This window comes from Hesperophylax consimilis, chromosome 3 (genome assembly GCF_061612785.1).
Source record: "Hesperophylax consimilis isolate HC1 chromosome 3, BYU_Hcon_1.0, whole genome shotgun sequence".
NCBI classification, from domain to species: Eukaryota; Metazoa; Arthropoda; class Insecta; order Trichoptera; family Limnephilidae; genus Hesperophylax; species Hesperophylax consimilis.
Genome location: NC_142838.1, coordinates 40,542,358 through 40,564,699, shown reverse-complemented (window position 1 = coordinate 40,564,699; position 22,342 = coordinate 40,542,358). Strand labels below are relative to the sequence as shown.

Genomic DNA, 22,342 nt, shown 5'->3' with positions numbered 1-22,342 from the left:
AAACTTCACAACAAATTAACATCTCCAATGAATGCATACAAAAATGCAATAAAAGAATACATAGGAAACATTACCTGACGCCAAAAATCGAAGAGTCACCATTATTTTTTCTAACTAACTAACCATCACGCCGTTTCTTGCAGGGGTAGGCAGAGAGGACGGACCGCCAAACAACTCGGTCTTGGCAAACACTTCTTGCCTCATTCACATTCATACATCGTCTAATACATACTCTTCTATTATTCTGACTCTTGACATGGCCCGACTCAAGAATCTGATTCACTTGGTCGTGCCATGTCTTCCTCGGGCGTCCCCGACTTCTGCTACCATTCACATTTGCATCGTATATTCTCCTTACACTCCTTTCTTTGCTCATTCGCTCTACATGCCCAAACCATCTAAGCGTCCCTTTCTTGATCTTACTCATTACGCTTACATCAGCCTTGTACTCTTTGCGGATCTACGCATTTCTCACACGATCGTACATGGTGTTCACACATACGCCTCAGGAATCTCATTAATTTTTCAGCTGGTGAAATAGCATTCCGAAAACGAGTATCATTCTTTTTAATTAGCGGTCCAACCATTTCCAACATGTATTAGAAGTCAGTTACTATAATTTGGATAAAATTAAAGAATTTTTGTTGATCCTCAATTCTTAATTCTGCCGTTAAACGAACGAAATCCCCATCAGTACTTTTTCTTTGAAGCCAACTCCTAATCCAACACTCTGCGGGCCCTTACGTTTTTGTTTGACAAAATTGTGCATATTATCGCAGCGGCAATCCGTTGTGTGCGGAAATGGGTATTATATGGGGATCCATTATTAAACCGTAAATAAACAAATAACTGTTATCAAATATTACTAACTGACAGCTGTCAAATTCGGCGGCAACGCGTTGTTGTCAGGAAGCCATCTTACCAAAAATAGAATTACTGGTGTAGCGGTCTCTGTTAGAAGTTCGTAAGTTAAACTTCCAAACAACTTCCGTGAGCATTATTTACGATAAGTTGGATGCATATGTAATCGCTCCTGTGAGTAACTTATCAAAAATTTACGAAAGTCGTAAATTTTACTTACAAGTGTAAACCCAGCCTTACAAAATACAATAAAACCGGGGAAAGTGCGGTGAATTACTAGCGAATCCACTGTGGATTCATCAGCACACTACGGGTACATATGTCAGAAATCCACGGTGGATTTGTCGGCACGTTAAGGGTTAAATCTTCAGCACATTTTGAACGCTATTGATAGTTTGTGAAAATACCCAATTAATGAATATGAATGAATTAATGATGTGATGAAATTTATCCCCTTTTGGGTTCTGGCGGCGGCTGAGACCCGCACAGTATGGCGGTGGTGGTCAGCGCGGTTGCCAGAAGGAAGGCGGCCAGCAGCGCGCGGTCGAGCACGAGTGCTACCTGTCGCCACTCCAGTGCCGCGCGCTGCCGGCGCTCTGACAGCGCGCGGCGGCGCTCTGCACGCTCGGCTGCATCGGCGAGGCGCTGCACGCTGTGCATGCACCACTGGCGGTCGCTGCATTCTGGAATATGAAAAAATCATCTGAATTCACCTTACATACAGATACAGAATGGGCAGTATCTTATGCAGAGATTGAAATGCAAAATGGAAATGGATCAAAACTTTTCCATTTGAAAATGCAAAATGCAAAATGGTTTTTAAAAAACCATTTCAAATGCAAAATACCTGTTTTCAAAATGCATTCAAAATGCAAAATGGTTTCTCAGGTCAAACAATTAAAATAATTATTGAATTTTTAAACAATTTTGTTATTTAATTATGGACATCAATGTAGAACAAACATATTACATGATGGTAAATCCAAAAACACCACGACTACAGATTATGAAACCACAAAAAATTTGCGCGGGACTTATGTTGCCAACGTAAAAACATAGAAACTGCTATCTAACATTTAATATTACAGCGTCATGGCCCCATGTTCAGTATTTGAATCAGTATTTTTTGTAATGGTATCACTCAATTGCCAGGGCTCCTACCAGGGAGCAACTTGACAAATGTAAATTATCTCTCATAGCGAGGTTGAGGACCGACTGATATTTGGGGCTTATGAAGTAAAGATGAGTGGAGATAGTAGGAAGAATGTTGCAAAAAAGCATTCAAAATCGAAAATGCATTGAGAAAAGCATTTAAAATGCAAAGTGCAAAATGGTTTTTAGAAAAGCATTTAAAATGCAAAATGGAAAATACCCATTTGAAATGGATTTATTTGAAATAAAGCACATCTCTGATCTTATGGGAGATTTTGACGGCGTGTCTCATATGTGGCTGTCACAAATGTGAGCCCGAGGTTTCAAAAGGATAAATTCGTAAAAATGGAAATTTGGTCAGTTATGGGCCTGCAACACAATATTCTCTATTTCTTAAATTCTCTATTTTGTACTACCCACTATATATTATTATCGTCCAAAATCTAATTAGAAATATCCATTTTATTAATAGTGCAGACCCGTGAATAATTTTAGGATAATCATAGAAGTGCTATTGGGAACTCGAAATACGATCACGAGAGTAGCAGTGCCCGAGGACCGTATATGTTACAGGAATGAAAAAAATCAGAATATATCTTTAAATGTAACTAAAGCTTTTGTCGAGAGCTTTTTTCTCTATTTCCAACGAGTCGTGTTTCATAAAATATTTTCATCATTTTAGCTTAATTATTATCGTTTTTTTAAATAATAGGGCGCTTCCTCTGACATTCTTATTTACATATCTCCCTTTCAAACCATCTTTGAGCGCTTATTACGGAGTCTTAGGGGGAAGCACAACGTATTAATTCAAAATCATGTGTTTTTGGGCTTGAAAATTTGATCGTTTAGAAATGTTTTAGATGCTTCGATTAAGGCGATGCCATACGTAGTAATGCAAAATCATGTGTTTTGGTTTGAAAATTTGGTAGCCTAGAAATGTTTCAAATGCTTTAATTAAATACTGCGAGTAGAATACATCTCGGCCTTTGAAATAATCGAGAATTTTTTTGATAAGTTTTTTTATAAGCCCAGAAAAAAATAATGTATAAGGCCTATGAAAACTGCTTTAAAGTTCAAAATCTCCTACTTACGAACCTATTTTCGGTTATTATTTTATTGTATAATGTGGCAAATTAAGTTATCTATAAAATGATAGGAAAAAAATGAAATATTTATGCTTGAACATCTACAAAATAAAATAAAAGGTACTTTTTGGCCATGTTTTTTTCATGCATAAATCAAAACAGGCGGATGGTGTTAAGCGGGAATTTAAACCTTATCGCCATCTACGTAAGGGTTGTTATTGATAGCGGCTCAATTTAAAATATTACACCGCGTAGTGCATCGCCTTAAGTACTGCGAGTAGAACACTTTGAAAAGTTTTTTTTAAATATCAGCGCGCTCCCTCTAACATTCTTATATACATATCTGCCTTTCAAACTAATAGATTAGGGTAGCCCCGGAGATAGAGGGTAAGGAAATTAATTTTTGCTAGTAATTTTATATCAAATGGTAATGTTCGAATAATCGTCTGTGTTCGCTTTCCGTTACCTTCAGTGTTAACGGAACTTTGTCTCAGCAGGAACTTGGGGGAGTTGTCAACGGGCGGGATCTCCTCCCCGCGGGTTCCGTCGCTCTCTAGACGGCTACCCGTGCGGGGATTTACCTGGAAACATTTCAGGCCAGAAAAGGTTATTGCGATGTTAAAACGGTGGGCATAGGTAGATTAGAACATAATTAGTCGTAACCAAAAGGTGTAATTGAGTGCGAAAAATATTTTTTTCAACTTTCTCGCGCTAGAGTCATAATATATCAGAAATCTGTATCTTTCTCGAGAATTTTGCAAGAGTCTTTTACGCATAAAATATAATTTCAATTTATATTTTTTAGTCTTAGTGCGAAGACTAAAAAACACTTCCTTTAGCAGTGTTTTTTTTAAATGTGAATATCGCACAATGGTCGCAGCTGCTCTCTACTATTCGACATCAGTTGCGGAATGAAGGGAGTGAGGAGGGGAAGGTGATGGAGAAGAGGAAGGTACCCGGCTATTCAGATCTGGCCACCAAATACGGTGAAAGCCATGAAAACCGAAGGTTTTTACCAGGTTAAATATGCAAATAATCTCCGTGGTGAAAAAAAAAAATTCTTTCAAAATTGTTTCGATTGTGTGCGAAATTGGTTGCATTAAAACCCAGTTAAAGCCAGTACTACTAGTAGATACAAAAATGATTTTTTTAATTGATATTCAGATAGTAGTATTAAATTAGTATACTATACATGTGACTTTTTTCTAATTCTCAGAAGAGAGGAAAATTGGAAACTGTTCCTGCAAACCAATATATTATGTAGAATAACAAATTGAACCGAAATCTCGTTCCAAAGCGAAACAACTCAAAAAGCATAGATGTGAGATAATTAGGATTTTTTTTGGATAGGTTTAGTCTTCGATTGCACATCAAATTTTACAATATTATAAACATTATTTAGGACGGGTTGTTTCACAAAATTTGAACAATTCATTAATTTTCATAGTTAATTTCCAAGTAAAGGTTTTCCTGTAAAGTTTCTAGTTAAGATTCAAGTTTCGTGATATTATTTCAGCTATGTGAAACAACTGGCCTATAATGATATAATAACAGAACTTGAACAGCACTTTTAAAGAACTTAAAAATTAACTTTGATATTTGATTAATTGTTCAAATTCTGTGAAATAACCCATCTTTATTTTTTTTCCGATGAGTTTTCAGTGGTTTTCACAGGATTTTTGCAGTTGTCACAGTTTGCATTTAAACTAATGGTGGTGATTTAAATTAGATTTAGATTTAGATAAAGTTGTAGTGTGGAACTATTCCCTCAACCAGTCTGTCTCCAAATCCGCCACCAAGACCTAGACAGTTCTCATCCCACGAATCCGAGAACCCCTGCTAAGTCACCAAATGTAGCGAACCACTTGGGGTGACCTATGGCAGAGGTGTTGGTTATCTAATTAATAATTCCCGGGGCGGCGGTACCCACGCGCCTCCAAAATTGGTAAAAATCCTTCCAGGAAAAGCGGAAAAAAATTGAAACGAAAAACTCAAAGAGCAGACCCTTTTTTAGAGTGGCTTCCGAAAATAAATCAAATTAAATATTTTATTCTGTGTAATTAATACGCAATTATTCCACATCGTTATAAGCCGAGCTTTCTCTCGTCAACGAGTTTAACGATACGTAAAATTTAATTAAACCCTCAAAGTAAATGGACACAGAAATTTAACAATCAACAGGACAAACTTTTGTACATTTTGTTCCTTTGTCCGGGGATAATTGTAAGAGAAGCTTAAAGTCAATAACTTGAAATAGAATAACATGTGAAACTTGTAAAAAACACCCTTTCGTTGGCTGAAAAGATTCCTAAAAAAATGACACGATATTTTAACTGTAAGCTCGGTCTACAAATAGAAACTATAAATTACAACAACTTGGTGAAAGAATTAAAATTAGACTTGTTTCCGACTTGAATCTTATTTTTAAAATTGTGTATGGAATTAAAGACAGCCCTGATTTATCACCTTCAACATTTCAACTAGAACTACTCGATCGAAAATTATTTTTAATTGGAAACAACAATATCAGGATAGTCATTTAAATACTAGCTTATACCTAGATTGCATACAGTCGGTAATACTTTCGCATAAATAGTTGATCTGCACACTGTGTTTAACTGCACGGAATATACTTACAAGAAGGCTATAATAACATACCTCAATAATAATAAATAAAAAAAATTAAGGTTAGCATAATACTATTTTTCTGAACGGGTTCTGTATAATTTTATTATCAAATTTTACCTCATGATTTCTGTTCCACTAAATTATTATATATATCACAAGCTTGTAAAAGCCCGTGTGGGCGTAAAATATAAATAAATAATGAACTCTTTGGCAGAAATTTACACCTGTGTAATTTCGTCGTGTAACCTTGCAATACTGCTTGACCACGCAATTTCAACTAAACATAGAAAAGGTGTATATTTACCTGCGCCCTCCCCTTTTCCGGCGACATTCCTTCCACCTTGATGAACATCACCCTGGCCAGCTTTCTCAGCACCAGGTCGCGCACACTGGCCGGCACCGCCGCCCCACTCACCCCTCTGCAACACAAGGGAAGGTGTCAATCTAGGGGATGGAGGGGAGTGACTCGCAGGGCCGCATTCACGCGCAGGCTATCAAGGCTGCAGTTTATGGGCCCGCGCCATAAAGGTGCCAGCACCACATATTGGATTTTAAACAAGTTGGACACGCTTACCAATGAAGAGAAAATTGCAGCAGCTCATCATTCAATAGAATATGGGAGTATTATATGGAACCTACATTACATGAATTATGCAAATTCAATTTAATCCGTACGAAAACAATTCCTAAAACTATATTATTTTTTAAATGTGGATTAAACACCTTACTCCACTGCAATACTTTAATACTTAGGATGTGTCTTTCATAGAATTCGAACAATTTATCAAATTTCGACGTTCATTTGCGAATTTTGTGAATGTCCTATTCAAGTTTTGTTATTATATCATTATAGGCCATTTGTTTGACAGAACTGAAATAATAACAGAACTTGAAAAGAACTTTCACAGAACTTAAAATCTACGTTGAAATTTGAAGAATTGTTCGAATTCTCTGAAACAACCCGCCTTCGTATGTTTATACGAAATTATTCTCGACAAGCTTGAACTACTAATTATCTTTTAAGTAAGTTTATTTATTGTTTCAATTATTTACTAACAATAGAAAGACCTCGGACGAACAATTGGGAAATCAACTAATTCAGCTCCAGGTCTCTTGCCACGAGTTTCAAAAAGATGACGAGGAAAATGAAAAAGGAGAAGAGGGAATCTCAACATAGTGCTATTTTTTAAAATTTAATTGTCCATATCAATGTTGATAAATCGTGTTGAATACCTAAATTAAGGCGAAGCTTAATGCTAAATCACTATTTTGATTAATCTTTATAACGAATTGGTGTACATTAAGAATACCACAAAAATGCTTTAGATAATTTGAAGGTTTTCCTATCGTTTCGCTTGAGTAGAATACAAATAAAAAATAAATTACTCAATAAAAAATATAAATGTAAACTACAAAAAAAAACATTTTTTCAATAGAAATGTATGAAAGCGTAAAGGAAACAACTTTTACAAAATACAGTATTATAGCTAAGATTATGTGTGACAGTTTCACTAAATTAATTTTTTTGTTTTCTTATAAAAATTTTTACAAAATAAATAAAAACCAGTTTTGTGCTTGAAATCGAACGTTTCTAGACTCCGTTTGTCAAGCGATTTTAATGCCTATTCCCTAAAATATAAGTTATACCAAGAATACACACATTTTTGGCTTGTTGCTTCCTCTTAATTAAATCTTTTCATTTTTAAATATATCTATTTCAATTTCAGTAATGTTTTCGGTAATGAATTAATGCAAATCTTGGAAGTGGAAATGGACCCATTTCCTGACATCCTCGGCAGATAAACTTGTTGTCGATGAAAATGCATTCTATCAACACGCGGACATAAACGAATATACATAAGTTAATTTTGGGGGTTTTAGTTAGAAAATTTTCTAAAAATTCGGGAGCTGACCCTGTTTTTCCGGGGGTTATGGATTTCTCTCCAGACCGGTATCACCCGAAACCGGGTTCAGCATCGGGGTATACAGATCCTAAATACGTCCCTGGATACACGATATCGCAACAACTTTGATCGCGATCACTGATCGTGAAGATGAGATGAACACGCAATTTGATTATGAGCTTTACTTACAACTCCAACAGTTGTGAAGCTGTGTATGAAATGATAAGGACCAGAAATCTTAATAATTGATTAAAATCTTAACCGTGAAACTTGAAGATAATTATTATACAAAAAAAACTTTAGGCTATTTAAAGAAGAATTATATATATCTAGTGCTTCTGAGATTTCATTCAATAGCACCATTCCTCTTGTCATGCTATGTTGTGCTAGAATATATGTTCTGCCGTATGGTATTTTGAATAAGTCGTGTCGACGACTACGGCTGAAGTTTTCGGGCACGTATAAACCATAGCATTCCAAGAGGAAATAAAAGACTTCAATAATACGTTAAGGTGAGGGGATCGAACCCGCCTCTTCCTGACTTAAAATCGAATGCGTTAACTTAAGAGGAAGCTACAAGCCAAAAATTTGTATATTCTTGGTATTCATTATATTGTAGGTAATAGGCATTAAAATCGCTTGACAAACGGAGTCTAGAAAGGTTCGATTTCAAGCACAAAACTGGTTTTTATTTATTTTGAAAATAATTTTATAAGAAAGTAAAAAAGTTAACCAAGTGAAACTGTCACATATAATCTTAGCTATAATACTGTATTTTTTAAAGTTGCTTCCTTTACGCGTTCATACATTTCTATTAAAAAAATTTTTTTTTGTTTAGTTTACATTTTTTATTTTTTTATTGAGTAATTTATTATTTTATTTGTATTCTACTCAAGCGAAAGGATAGGAAAACCTTCAATTTATCTAAAGCATATTTTTTGGTATTCATAATATACACCAATTCGTTTTAAAGATTAATCAAAATAGTGATTTAGCATTAAGCTTCGCCTTAACTAGATGCCTATAATAAACATTATAAATTATCATCCACGCAGGTTCGGCCCTGTGCAGGCACAATTGGAGCAGCTCGCTCTAAGCGCCGACTTGCCAAGGCGCCAAGGAGCCATGGAGCAAAGGACTGATAACGGCATGCCACTCACTTTGAAACAACCTGCTGATAATTCACCAATATGCAAAATTCAAATTAAAACAAACAGATCTCTTGAAACTTGATAAAAATGAAAGGAACCTACACAATTTTTCAAAACGTAACTAACTAACAAACAATCACGCTGTTTCCCCGCAGGGGTAGGCAGAGAAGACGGACCGCCAAACAACTCGGTCTTTGCGCACACTTCTTGCCTCATTCACATTCATACATACTCTTCTATTATTCTGACTCTTGACATAGCCTGACTCAAGAATCTGATTAACTTGTTCGTGCCATGTCTTCCTCGGGCGTCCCCGACTTCTGCAACCATTCGCATTTGCGTAATATATTCTCCTTACACTCATTTCTTCGCTCATTCGCTCTAAGCGTCCCTTTCTTAATCTTACTCTATACGCTTACCTTGCATGCGCTTACGCTTGCCTTTGCGGATCTCCACATATCTCACACGATCACAGATGGTTTTTCCACACATACGCTTCAGGGATCTCATTTATAAAGCATTCAGTCTACTTTCATCCTTTCTCTCTCAATTACATGTCTCACTTCCGTACATCAGAGTAAGTACCAGCACTCCATTGTGGACTGCTAGCTTCGCTTCTTTGGAGAATTTTTTGTCAGCGCCAAAAAGTATTTACTCCAAACCACACATAAAACAAAATAATTAGTATTTACCAAACAGTGTTTTTTTAATACTGCTAATATATCAACTAAAAAAAATGTACATAATTCCAGATCTGTTTATTCAAGAGATTATTATTTTTTGAAATATTTACACTAATTATAACTTCGTATTTTAAACATTAAAGCAGGATAACGAAAATCTATAACACACAGATGAGGTTGGGAGTCGGTAGGTTAGGTAAGGTTAGGTTTACATTGTTAGAATATCAGTGTTTCGGCAATATGAATAAACTTCAACAAATTGCCCGGAGGATAACTGAAAACATCGGTACCGGCCTGGGAAATGTAGCTGCGTTTTGTGCATGTTCTCCGGATCCAAGAGATTGTTTGGGGGAGTTAGTTCTCTAATGTTGTGTGTGGAGTTAATAGTTCTCTTATGTCGGCTGTGGAATAGTTTGGTAGTGTTTCGTGAGGAACCGTGGAGGTGAATATTCTCTAGGAAATAATAATGGCAGTAACTCAGCGCTGTTGACGATTTTGTAAATTAATTTGTGGTTTGATAGTGTTCTCGTAACATTTAGAGGCGGTATTTTGTGGAATATTGCTAATTTTTTATGGGTTCCATGATAACTCAATACAGTGACAATTCAACACACATTTAAAAAGTGATATAAAGTCATTAGAAACGATGAAAAAAATAATTTAAACCTTACCCAACCCTTTTTTAAAGATGTGATGAATTATAATTTTGATGATTTATCCGGTCACCTTTTTTATGATATTTAACGGCCCCCAACCGTCTGGGGCCTGTGAGACTAAGACATCTTCAATCAGGGTATGTTGAGAGGCAGAAGGTATGCCAGAAGGGATGGGAAGGAGATGGGGAAGACGAAGGTGGGGAAGTACCTGGCTATTCAGATTTGGTCACCAAATATAGCCAGTACCAATTCAAGCAACGTTTCAATTCTGATTGGTGGTCTTTCACCATAGATATTTTTTAATGATAAACAAATGTTTATAATACGAGATTTTTATACATAATAATAATATAATAATAATATTTGGCTAATTTATATAGCGCCGTTTTCGTGAGAAATCACCTCAAGGGCGCTGTACAAATATATTTCTTAACAAAGGATAACAAATTATTATAAGCATTAATTGCTCGCCTGAAATATCCATACTATGCATAAAAACCTTGTCTTATAAACATTAGTTTATCGTTAAAAAATAATAATATTTGACAAGTAAAAATATTTCACAAACAAATGTAGATATAATATAACTCGACGCCATCTAGTGGGAAATTCAGCACTAACAAAGCCTTTACTACAAAAATAAATTTGGTTGTTTACAGGTGAAAAAATTTATTAAGTAGTAATTGTTTATTGAAGTACTTGTACATATTGAATTATTTGGCGGGTTGGGAATAGGCCGACATCAGGAGGTGCGGGTTCAATTCCCGTCGGCTGCATTTATTTTTACTCGGGAGATATTTTCAAATTGTATGGATATTTCAAGCGAGCAATTAATGCTTATAATAATTGTTTCTGAGAGTATCTTCCACCCTGGAACGTGTCGCAAATATACTTTATATTATTCTTAATGAGCAATTTTGTGAAATAACACAAAATAATCAAATGATTTTTATAAATTTTTATATAATAACTAAATCAGTAAAACCTCAAATTGTAATATTTAATTATTCCCCCTTAGGACCCTCGTCTTGGTGGGTTCAAGTCCTAGATGTGACCATATTTTTATCTGATTTTTCTGCTAATATTGTCTTCAATAATTAAATTAAAATTAATTACACACGCGGGTTTTGCACCCGTGACTTCCAACTTGCTAGTCGAGAGCCTTATTCCTCGAACAAGGAGGCCGTCAATATTATAAAAATGATGGCCTCCGTTCGTTCAAATATTGTATTAGATTAAAATTGTATTTTAGGATTTTTTTTTGGGAATATGGGACATATTAAAAGGAACAACTTAAAAAATACTGCTTTTTTACCGGCATAAAATGGGTATAAATGCAAATGAAAGTCAATACAGATAAAGAGGTTTTACCAGTGGCGTGATAACCACCCGAAATTACAAAATGCCCGCGACAGGACAAATACAAACTACGATGCTAATATAATAAATGAAATATAATGATTCAACTTATCGCATTTAACTTTTTAAATGTTATACCCAGCAAAGATGATAATATGTAAGGCGCTATACAAGTCATCCAAGTATTATTATTATTATTAATACATCATGAAACAGAACATGACACAGAAACGTTACTTTTTTCGGTGTCTTGTTCTGTTTCATGTTCCGTTTAGATTTATTTATATTATCTTCTTCTTCAATAGAGTTAAGCTTAGACCTATGGAACTCAATAATGATTAAATATTACATTGATGAGTATAACCTTCAAACGTTATTCCATTAAATTGAATATTTACTCCAAGCTTTTAGAAAATTCAACAAAAAGTCATGTGTTACATATATATATTTATAGTTTATCCGAGACGCTATCTAGATTACAAATGTATTCGGATAAAACATTGAAATCATACAAAGATAGCATTAAAAATATGAGAATTAGTTGAGGATTGGCAATTCTTAGATTGACATATGAGATCGGAAAATGTTCAGGTCTCAATATCTTACTGATTAGAGTACCGTTAAGGCATAAAGATCCTGAGTTCGTTCTCCAGTTACGAATGTTACCTTTTTTATTTTCTGTGTCTTGTTATTTTGCAGGCTTTGTTGAGATGTATTAATATTATCAATGAATTTTAAAGATTTTACCTACGGTGCTATACTCATCTGAAGAATCAATAATTGAACGAAATTTTACGACGTCGTTAGATTCCGTTGGTACCAAATAATTTGATGAGTTGGCCATATTGAAGAATTACCCAGTGGATTCGAACCACAGGCAGACCTAGCAAGAAGTGGACTTACTGTGTGACTAAGGACTAGAGACGAATTTCTAGGGACCGTTCATAACTATTATTTGTAATCACATTCTTTTTGGAATTGGCCCGGTTAACAGGTTTGCCCGGGGTCTGTAATACATAGTTACGCTACTAGCTTGCACGTAAAACAAATTATGAATATTATTAAAGTAGACAGTTTCATAGAGTACTTGTGCATCATGTTGACGACAAGTAAATGCAATTAAATGAAATGCAGTAACATACCTGTGATACACATTCAGAGTGACGACTGACAGGGCTGATGCGAACGACACCAGGCAGATGCTAACCCCGTAGTATACGCCTGAAAACATTAAAAGCTTTCAATAGATGTTGTTTTATAGATGTTGATTTTTTTCCATTCGCATTTTGTATTTTTAATGATGTGTACTAATAACTCTAACTGTCTGGGAGTGGATATGCAGAGACGATTGAACGCCAGACAATCCTGGTCAGTCACCGTCACCGTTTAGTAATGGTTTAAAAATATTCTGTAATCATATTGGACAATTTTGTGCTATCTCATTGAGATAATCTAAAAACCAATTTTGGAAGACACAAAATATAAGCTTCATTAAAAAAGCACGAAGTGATTACAATCCCATTTATTTTTAGATGGTACTTAAAAACAAATAAAAAATTCCTAACGATTATGGGTCACAATCAAATTGCTTTTCGGGATATACCTAGTAAATTGCTGGAAATTCGATTAAGGCATAGTTATAGATTAAGCAGGAACTATAACTCAACGTAGGTAGGTACTTTACATCACAAATGAAAAACACGTTTCGGTGGGTAAATTGCGAAATGCGAAGTGCATTATGAGATACAGGATGCATTGAGATATACTCGTATCGGTTAAATTGGATACTGTAGTCGAAGTCGAATGAACCACAAAAAACTGTAATGTGTTCAACTAAATGTATTATTTGGCAAAATTGAACGAAACTTTAGCCGATCTAAAAGTAATGAGTTTTAACAAATTAAAGTTGAAACTTTTAAAGAATGTGATATTTATACAGGGTTTAACGAGGTTTGTCGTTCTGTCTGTTATTTTTTTAACGGACTGGCTGCATTAGGGAATACGATTACAAGTTTTTCACGTTTAAAAAATATTTATCTCATTGAAAATAGCGCGTGTAACAATCTAACGGAATAATTTCCATATTTGATACAGATAATATGATAATTTGGTAATTTCTTTAAATCATCTCTGCACATATAATTTACTTAGTCCTACTCCTATTATTGCTACTATTAACTCGTTTCTGTATATTTTTAAGCATTATTTCCAAAAGGTGAAGATATACATGGGAATATCTTACTTATAAGCGGAGTTTTCTCTGTGGGGGGAAGCGTCTCTCGTATGGTCATGAGGAAGACTGTCATTGATAGGAGAGCGCTTATTCCAAGAGTGACTTTCTCACCAGACTCGGAAGGCACGTAGAAGACAAGCAGAGCTGAAAACAATTTATATTAAATCAAGGAAAATGAGGTAATGACCATGAACCGGTTGGTTCACAGAATTTTAACAATTCATCGAATTTCAAAGTTGTTTTTCAAGTTCTGTGAAGGTTCGATGCAAGTTATGACATTATTTCAGTTTTGTGAAACAACGGGTCGATAATGATATAATAACAGAACTTGAGTAGAACCTTCACAGAACTTGAAAATCAAATTTGAAATATGATGAATTGTTCAATTCTTTGAAACAACCCGTCTTTAGTGTTTTCTTATCTTTTCTACAGTTAAGGCGAATAATTTCAACAAAATTTCTACCAATGAATTTTATGAAATTTAACACCCTGTTAAAATACATAGAATATTCTGAAAGCTGCAATAAAATTTTGCGAGTAAGACACATTTTCATTTAAATTCCGACAAGACTATTTTTTTTTCATTATTTTGTTCATTTAATGAATTAAAGGTTTAAAAAAATATTTTTTTTAAATATATAAATTAATTTAATGAATAGAGGATATCATCAAGAAAAATGCAATTATCCAAATTTACAAAGATTATATCATCAAAAACTTTGAAACCCACTTATCAAAAAGTTATCAACAGCATCAAAATTTAATACGAAACTAATGGAAAATAACTATACCTATTTAGGAATAAATTATTTCAACAACCTTCCGATTGAAATAAAGAAATTAAAAGATATCAACTAACTGAAGTTATAATTGTGAGGAACAATTAAATAAATAATTGCTTGTTTTTCCCTTTCACTGACTTGTTCACTGACTATTTAATAATAAATTATCAGTCCATATTCATCTCTACTTTATTTAGATGTTACTAATTACTCTCTTAATTGCTCAATATTTAGTATGTAACAAAATCCTATATATGTACACCTACACATATAGATAATCCAGAAGTTTCAATTGTTACTATTATATATACCTATTGCATAATGTTATTCAATTTTCCTTATAATTAGTGTAACTCGCTCATCAAGCACAAGAACCAGTTTCTTCTTTGGTGAGATTGCGATTATAAATATATTTTGTACCGATATGGAATGTATGACACCACTGAACCCACTTATATTTATATAAAATAAAAAATAAATAAAAATTAATTATTTGAGCATGAATTCCCCCACCAAACGCCAGAACCTTGTCTCTTATGGCGTGGAAAGGCTTTTATTATTTTTCTCTTTATCACAGTGTAACATGTAATAATTTGTATCTTAATTTATTGAAAAAAATACATATATAACAAAATTTAAAAAAAAAAAAAAAAATTATTTACAAGTAATAATTTTTAAAATTGAGTCTGTTATTTATAAAATGGATAAAAACACGCCTTTTGACGAGAAATAACGCGCCAAAGCAATTTCAACCTTACTGCGAGTGTGGCTGCAGGGTTATTTTACAATGTTGACCTGCATTTCACAATATGATAACTTGAAACTGGTGACCAGATAACTCATCAAAATGACAATTCAACATAAATATAAAAAGTCTTATAAAGTTATGAAAAGTGATTAAACAAAAAGTTTTTTGTTTCATCCCATGTTTGTGTGTTGATTTGTCATTTTGAGGAGTGATCATGTAACCATAGAAACAAAATACATACATATAAAACTACAGGAAGCCTCAGAACAGGAAACTCTACTGGAGGACTGAAAGAACGATGACATCATTCTAATATTATGTTTTTTAGGTGCTTACATCAGATACAAACTTTGCCATAGAAACTAATAAAAAATAGAATAAAATATATTTGAATTTAAAATATTGTAAAAGCCACAAAATTAATATAGGTAGGTACTGGGCGTAAACGCAATACGCTAATAAAGGCATACTTAAACCCATCTCAGTGTTTATCTTAATTTATTGTTTTAAAAACAGTATTCATTATGATAAATTTAGAATTAACAACAAGGAGAAAGAATATTAATGATTTCCGAGGTTGTTTTCATTATACTTAGTTCCGGTTTTTAATTTTCTTTTACCCCATTACTGAATTCCGAATTTGTGCTTTTTGGTAACTAAATGGAATTTAACAGAAATCCTTGAAAGCTTTTGTTTAGTCTTCTAGAAAATATTACAAATTCCGTTTATTTTATAGTGAAAGCCACAGAAGACAACACAGTATTGTTTCCACAACATGCCTTTATCTGATTTTATACAAATTGAGGAAAATAACATTTTTTAAGGAATTGCTTAGTTAGTGAAACTTTAATTTGTTATTTTTAAATTTAATTATAACAATTCGAGGTTTTACTCATTAAGTTGTTAGTAAAATAAAATAAAAAATACTCATCGTAAACTTTTATATACGTCAATAGATGTCGCACATTAAATTTATTTATCGAATTCACTATCCAGATTGCATTTACCTCGGGAAGAATCTTGCAATCATACATAGCAGCCAATAAAATATGCATAAAGAAAATGAAGATAATGTTGGCAGTTCTTAGTCAAAGTATGATATAGTTAAATGTGACCGAAGGGGATAGGGTCGCATTAGATTACCAAATCTTTTTTCATTTTTCTGTTTCGAATTTTCAATTGAGTATCGCTAATATTGTATTTAATTATCAACTTTTAAGACGTATACTTTTTTTAATAATTGTAAATAATTATATTCTATTTTTAAATTAAAAGAATATCATATTTTATTCTTTTCGTGGCTCAGCTAGTTGTGCTGACGTCGTGTTGACGAAACCAATGATTTTTCGGATAAATCGACACACGGAGAAAAGTGATCCTGTTAAAAAGTGATAGCATGCCAAATTTTTAATAAAATATTAGTCATTCAGAGTATATCGAGAACACGTGTTATTTTCCTAATAAATATTTGTCAAAATCAATATCAATTTTCCTCATAAAACATTCGCTTTTAACTGATACTTTGTTAGGAACTCTGTCAATTCATTCGCTAAAGGGCTGCCGTCCTGTCTTTGACAGGAAAACATCAATGAAGGAAAACGAATAATTTGACCAGATTTTTTAATAAATTAACAGTATTATATATCAGAGAGTTTCTCCTTGTAGTAGATACCAGGTACCTACGCAATACACATTCAAAGTTACGAGCTAAAATGTCGTGTTTGAAAAATGTGTATATACATCCTTGTCCTTTCATAAATAATAAGATTTTAAGTCTATATATAAGTCCCCTTTGCTAAAAACTGAATGTCACCCTATCTGTCTTTATTATCTACTTTGCTTCTTCTTTTGAATAATGATTAATGATTAGTTATGGTTCAAATATTGTTACAATATACCTACCTGTCAAATTACCCATCTGGTAACAGATCTAATACTTATTTTTTCTTTAATTTTGAAATATTTTGTGTTTAAATGTAGAATTACTTTATGTTTGTGATTACTCTTATGTTTGCTTCACTCAAATGTAAATTGTTAACCTCGATGTAGGCTTAGTCCTAGTGAGGTTGATTTTTATGTGAAAAAAACGTGTTTTATGTATAGTGAGATGTAATGAATAAATAAATACGTATATACATTATTAGTACTAGTCCGGTCCAGCCACGGAAAGCTCTGTTCTGACCCATCTTTCTATTACATGCGTCGTTTATGTGAAAATGGGATTGGGGACAACGGATCAATCAACAGCAGACCTTTATTTGATTTCTGAACCCTTCGCGATGTCCTTTAACTACGTTTTACGTAATCATAGAGCCAACGACTTTATATTTCCTCATTTTCATGGGTGCAAAACCCCTTTCATTTGCCACATCGAGTGAAAGGGAATTGCCTCGTCCAAATATGCGAATATGAAACAAAACATTTTCCTTGTGCGGCCTAGTGCGACATTTAGAAAAATATAACTGATGTGTTATATGTTGTGTGAAATGTCAAATTAAAAAAGGATCTTTTCAAAACCAGACACGCGATAAATTTCCGCCCTGTAATACCTATATTTTACAAGACCCTTATTTTTATTCTGTTTTAGAAATGCGTAGGTAATATCTTTCTGTAGAAATTCTGTTTAAAAAAATAGTGACAGTTTTCGTCATTGCACGTCAAATTACATCACTTGGTTGTTCAGGGTTACAAATAGTTTAAGATTTTTATTTAAAAACACAAAACGTAAAGTGGGATATTGGTTTCAGTGTAAACAAATCTTCCATCTTCTGAATGCGTAAAAAACTTAACTGCAAATCCCAAATCAGGTAACCAAAAGTTCGACTTATTTCCAAAATGAAATATTTTATTACACAATTTAATTAGACACTTTTGTCAATGTGTTATAATTTACACACCTCAATTTTAGCGTCGCTATGCTAGGCGGTTTATTTAAAAATTAACATACAGATCCTGATCCAAAAGTCTTACTTTAGCGAACTTACTTTTCTGCGCAGGGTCTGGTTATTTCAATATGCGCTCTTCGGTGGTGAATGTACGACCACTATCGTAGTTTATTCTAAGTATTCTCGAACCTTCTTGGTGCCAAAAATATGATCACATTGTTTGCTTCCAGCTGGTCGAAATGATACCCAGATTTCCTGTTAGGTTAAGTGTATTAATTTGAATGTCTATGGTTCTCAGTAATTTTTCTCTTCGGGTCCTGTATCCCTGAAAATATCTAGTAAGTATTTGAAAAGTGTACGTGCTGCCAAAGAGCGTTGACATGAATAAGGCCTGATTGTGGAGGGGTTTGTGGGACTTTATTCTTTGGGAAATAGGTCTTACAAGTGTTCTGAGAAGAGACACGAACAACGTTTTTGTTTGAGTTGAAAAGAGTCACGAAAAAGTCACACGGTAATATAAAATTTTGTATTTTTTTTTACATTCATTTATATGTGGACCACTGGCTCTTGAATTCTGGCATTAAGTTTGGTGATGTGCATTCGGGGTATCCGGCCCTAAGGCTTGGAATAAACTTCCTCTATAATTCAAACTAAAAACTCATTTTTCAGACACTCATTTCCATAAATCCGTCTTTTTACCTAAATATTGCATTTTTTCCTTTTTTATACCGTAATTGTTGATTCACACACTTAAATTCTCTAGCGATTCCGTTCAACTACTTATGATAAAGTCAAAATGCTATTGACTTGCATACCAATGGACAATGGAAAATATCAGCGGGAACATAACACGTAAATCGGTTTAATTGTTTACAGATGAATCATCTAAATGCGTTCAAGATCGACAATTAATTTCATTCATTCATTTAAGATATATATCCAGCTAACAACAAAAACTAATTATAAAAACACCCTTATATAATAGTACTTCCTTCTTCTTCTGGCGCTCGTAAAATAAGATTGTTAATGTTAATTTTAGTTGTAAGTTACTACATATGTAAATATATATATCATTAAGATAGTAGTTATAGGCCTTAGTCGTAAGTCTCTAGATATAAGTCTTAGAGGTAAGTCACTAGTTTTAAGTCAGTAGTTCTAGTATTTAGTTTATAGTATCTAGTTTTTAAGAATTATATTTTTACAGCGCCCTTGAGGTGATTTCTCACAAAAACTAGCCAAAATATTATATTATTATTATTTAGGAAAAGGAATTTCAATTAAAAAATTTGTAGTTTAATAACCCGATTCTGAAAATGTACGACTCTTTGTATAGTGAGTATCAGCATGTATCCGAAAACGTTTCCTGGGCCTATTTGTAGTAAAAAATGTAGAAGTAATTTTGCTGTCCAATGATTTTTTTTTTCAATTAAAAACAAATCAATATTTAAATATTGAATACATTATTAACGGAGGTCAAACGAAAAATGTGAAACAGAAAATGATTCAAATTGAATTGAATATCACCAGGTACCAGATTTTTCATTTGGGATTCATTAATATTGTCTTCAAAGATTAAATAGTACAATTTGAGGTTTTATTCACTAAGATATTCCAAAAATAATTAATAATCCCCCTTAATTTCCTCACGCTTAATAATCTGTAAAAAGATGTATTATTTTAATTATCTTTTAAAACACAATTTTCTAATTTGTGTACCTTTGTTAATATTATGTTTGTATTTATTTCAAAAGTTTTTGATTATTGTTTAAAAAATCATTAGAACTAAATGTAAATACTCCTCCCATAAACACGAGCTCCTGGAGCTCAACTTATGGAGAAATAGAATAATAACGAAAAAAATATACATATAAGTCTGCATATTGTTAACATTTATAATGTTAAATAATAAATAAAAAAAAATATATATATATATATACACGGTGTCCGGAAACTCGTAGTACAAGCGGGAAACTGGAGAATCTACACCACATGGGGAACCCAAAAAAACATAAAGTTTTTTGATTTGAGCATTTTCAAAAAAAAAAAAAAAAACCAAAAAAATATATTTTTCGGCTATTTTAGGGTTAAAGTTTTTTCTGGTGTTTAGGGTTGAATAACAGATGTTTTAACCCTGCAGAGCAGAAATATTTTATGATTACACCGGGTTAAATGAAGGGTGATTTCAAAATAATGCTTCAAATCCGAGTTTCTTCATTTGTTTTACTTTCAAATAGTTTTAATTAGTTGGGTACTTTGATCTTCAGTAATAATTTATAAGAATTTGATTAAAAGAAAAAAAAAAAAAAAAAAAATCAACTTCAAACTCGATTTACTCGATAACGAAAGCTCAAATAAAAAAAAAATATACTACAAAATCGACTCCAAATGTGATGTAGATTCACCAGTTTCCCGCTTGTACTACGAGTTTCCGGACACCCTGTATATATATATATATATATATTTTTTTTTTAATGCAATAAACAACATAATATATTATAATTTTACTGGTCTTCCATTAAAAGCCTTAGCTTGTGGATGGAAGAAGAGTTAACATTTCACATATTATGTACAAATAAAGTCACGTGTACAGTTAATACAATGCAGTTAATACAGTTAATACATTTCATATAATTACAATTACTATTTACTATAATCATGTATTTCAATATATATGTATGTGTAGGTAATATAGACACATGGTAATCAGACCATATATATATTATATGAGGTTTTACTCATAAAGTTATTCCAAAAACAATTGTTCATCCGAGACTTGAAGAAAAGTCAATAGATGTAGCACATTCAAAAATATATATATATATATATATTTATCCAAGATACTGTCTAGATTGCATTTAGTTCGAGTTGAATCTTGCGATCATACATAAAGTTAGCAACCAATAAAAATGTGCGATAAGAAAATGAAAATAATGTTAGTAAGTACCTAGTTCTTATTTGAAGTATGATACAGTTAAATATGATCGAATGAGATAGGGTCCCAGTAGCTCAGTTGGTAAAGCGGCGCCCCGACAAGGCAAGGGTCTTGTGTTCAAGACCTAGAAGCCCTTTTTTCTGAAATTTTCGTTTTAGTATTATCTTAAAAAAATAAATAATATTTTTTTTCAATACACATTGCCGCTGGGTAGTTAAGGACAGATGGTAAGTGGATATTAAGTAGAGATGGGTAGATCATTCGTCCATCACTGCTGGACACTCTAATCCCTAGATTCCTACCCACCATTCATTCCTTTTTGCTTCCCAGAACTTCGTCTCCTTCCTTTCCTTAAAAAAACCCTCCATACAGCATCTTTAAAGATGAAATAGGCCCTAAGGGATATTATTTTCGTCATGGCTTCCTGTGCGGAATTAATGTGAAAAATAGCTATAAAATAATACACTAGCTGCACATAATTTCTAACATAAAACGCGAGACCTTTCACGTTTTTCATGTCGTTGGGAAGTTCAGAATAAGATATTACAAACCTATTCCGTTTATCAGGATACAAGGAAGAATGAGGTTAAACACGTAGAACATCGGCCTCCGTCTCAGCTTGATGAGGTAAGTGATGTCAGGATATGGCTCCGGGCAGCAGGAGTAATACTCCACATTCTTCTTGGCATCGAAGCTGACCAGGTCGAACTCTCCGTTGGGCTGGTAGTTCGTCATGTCACCCTCGTCGGATTCCTGGATCAAGTCGAGCTAAAACAATTTTTTTTTTTTTTTTAATTTTTTTTTATAGTGGATACCTCACAAGAGTCCCAACTGCTCCCGTCTGGAGCCAGTGAGACTATGGCATCCCCAATTGGGGGATGTTGTGAGGCTGAAGGTAAGTGGGGAAGGGAAAGAGGAAGGTGGGGAAGTACCTGGCTATTCAGATCTAGTCACTAAACACGGCTAAAGCCATTTGGAGCAACGTTTCAATTCTGAATGGTGGTCTTACACCAGGGCGATACTGGTAGTATCTTCCACTCTGGAACGTGCCGCAAATATACTATATATTATTTTAATTAATTAATTGTGAAATAACACAAATTAATCAAATAAAATTTATTTGCGCACGCCGGGGTCGAACCCGCGACCTTCGGAATGGCAGTCCAATGCGTTACCACTGGACTATGCCGGCCGTCGAATTAAAAACAAAACAATTTGTGGAACCTTATTATTACGTTCTTACACTAAAACTGTTAAGGCGAAGCTTAATGCTAAATCACTAT

General features: G+C 33.5%; 1 protein-coding gene across 1 annotated transcript in view; it reads right to left on the bottom strand.

The window, feature by feature from the left end:
• Nucleotides 1-1,308: 1,308 nt before the first annotated feature.
• Nucleotides 1,309-22,342, bottom strand: part of LOC149425490 (neuronal acetylcholine receptor subunit alpha-10-like) — an 87,970-nt gene continuing 66,936 nt past the window's right edge. The window contains 8 exon segments of the mRNA XM_089650786.1: nt 1,309-1,544; nt 3,565-3,679; nt 5,179-5,200; nt 6,031-6,069; nt 6,071-6,145; nt 12,622-12,700; nt 13,722-13,856; nt 21,611-21,827. Coding sequence (XP_089506912.1) covers nt 1,309-1,544; nt 3,565-3,679; nt 5,179-5,200; nt 6,031-6,069; nt 6,071-6,145; nt 12,622-12,700; nt 13,722-13,856; nt 21,611-21,827 — 918 coding nt within the window.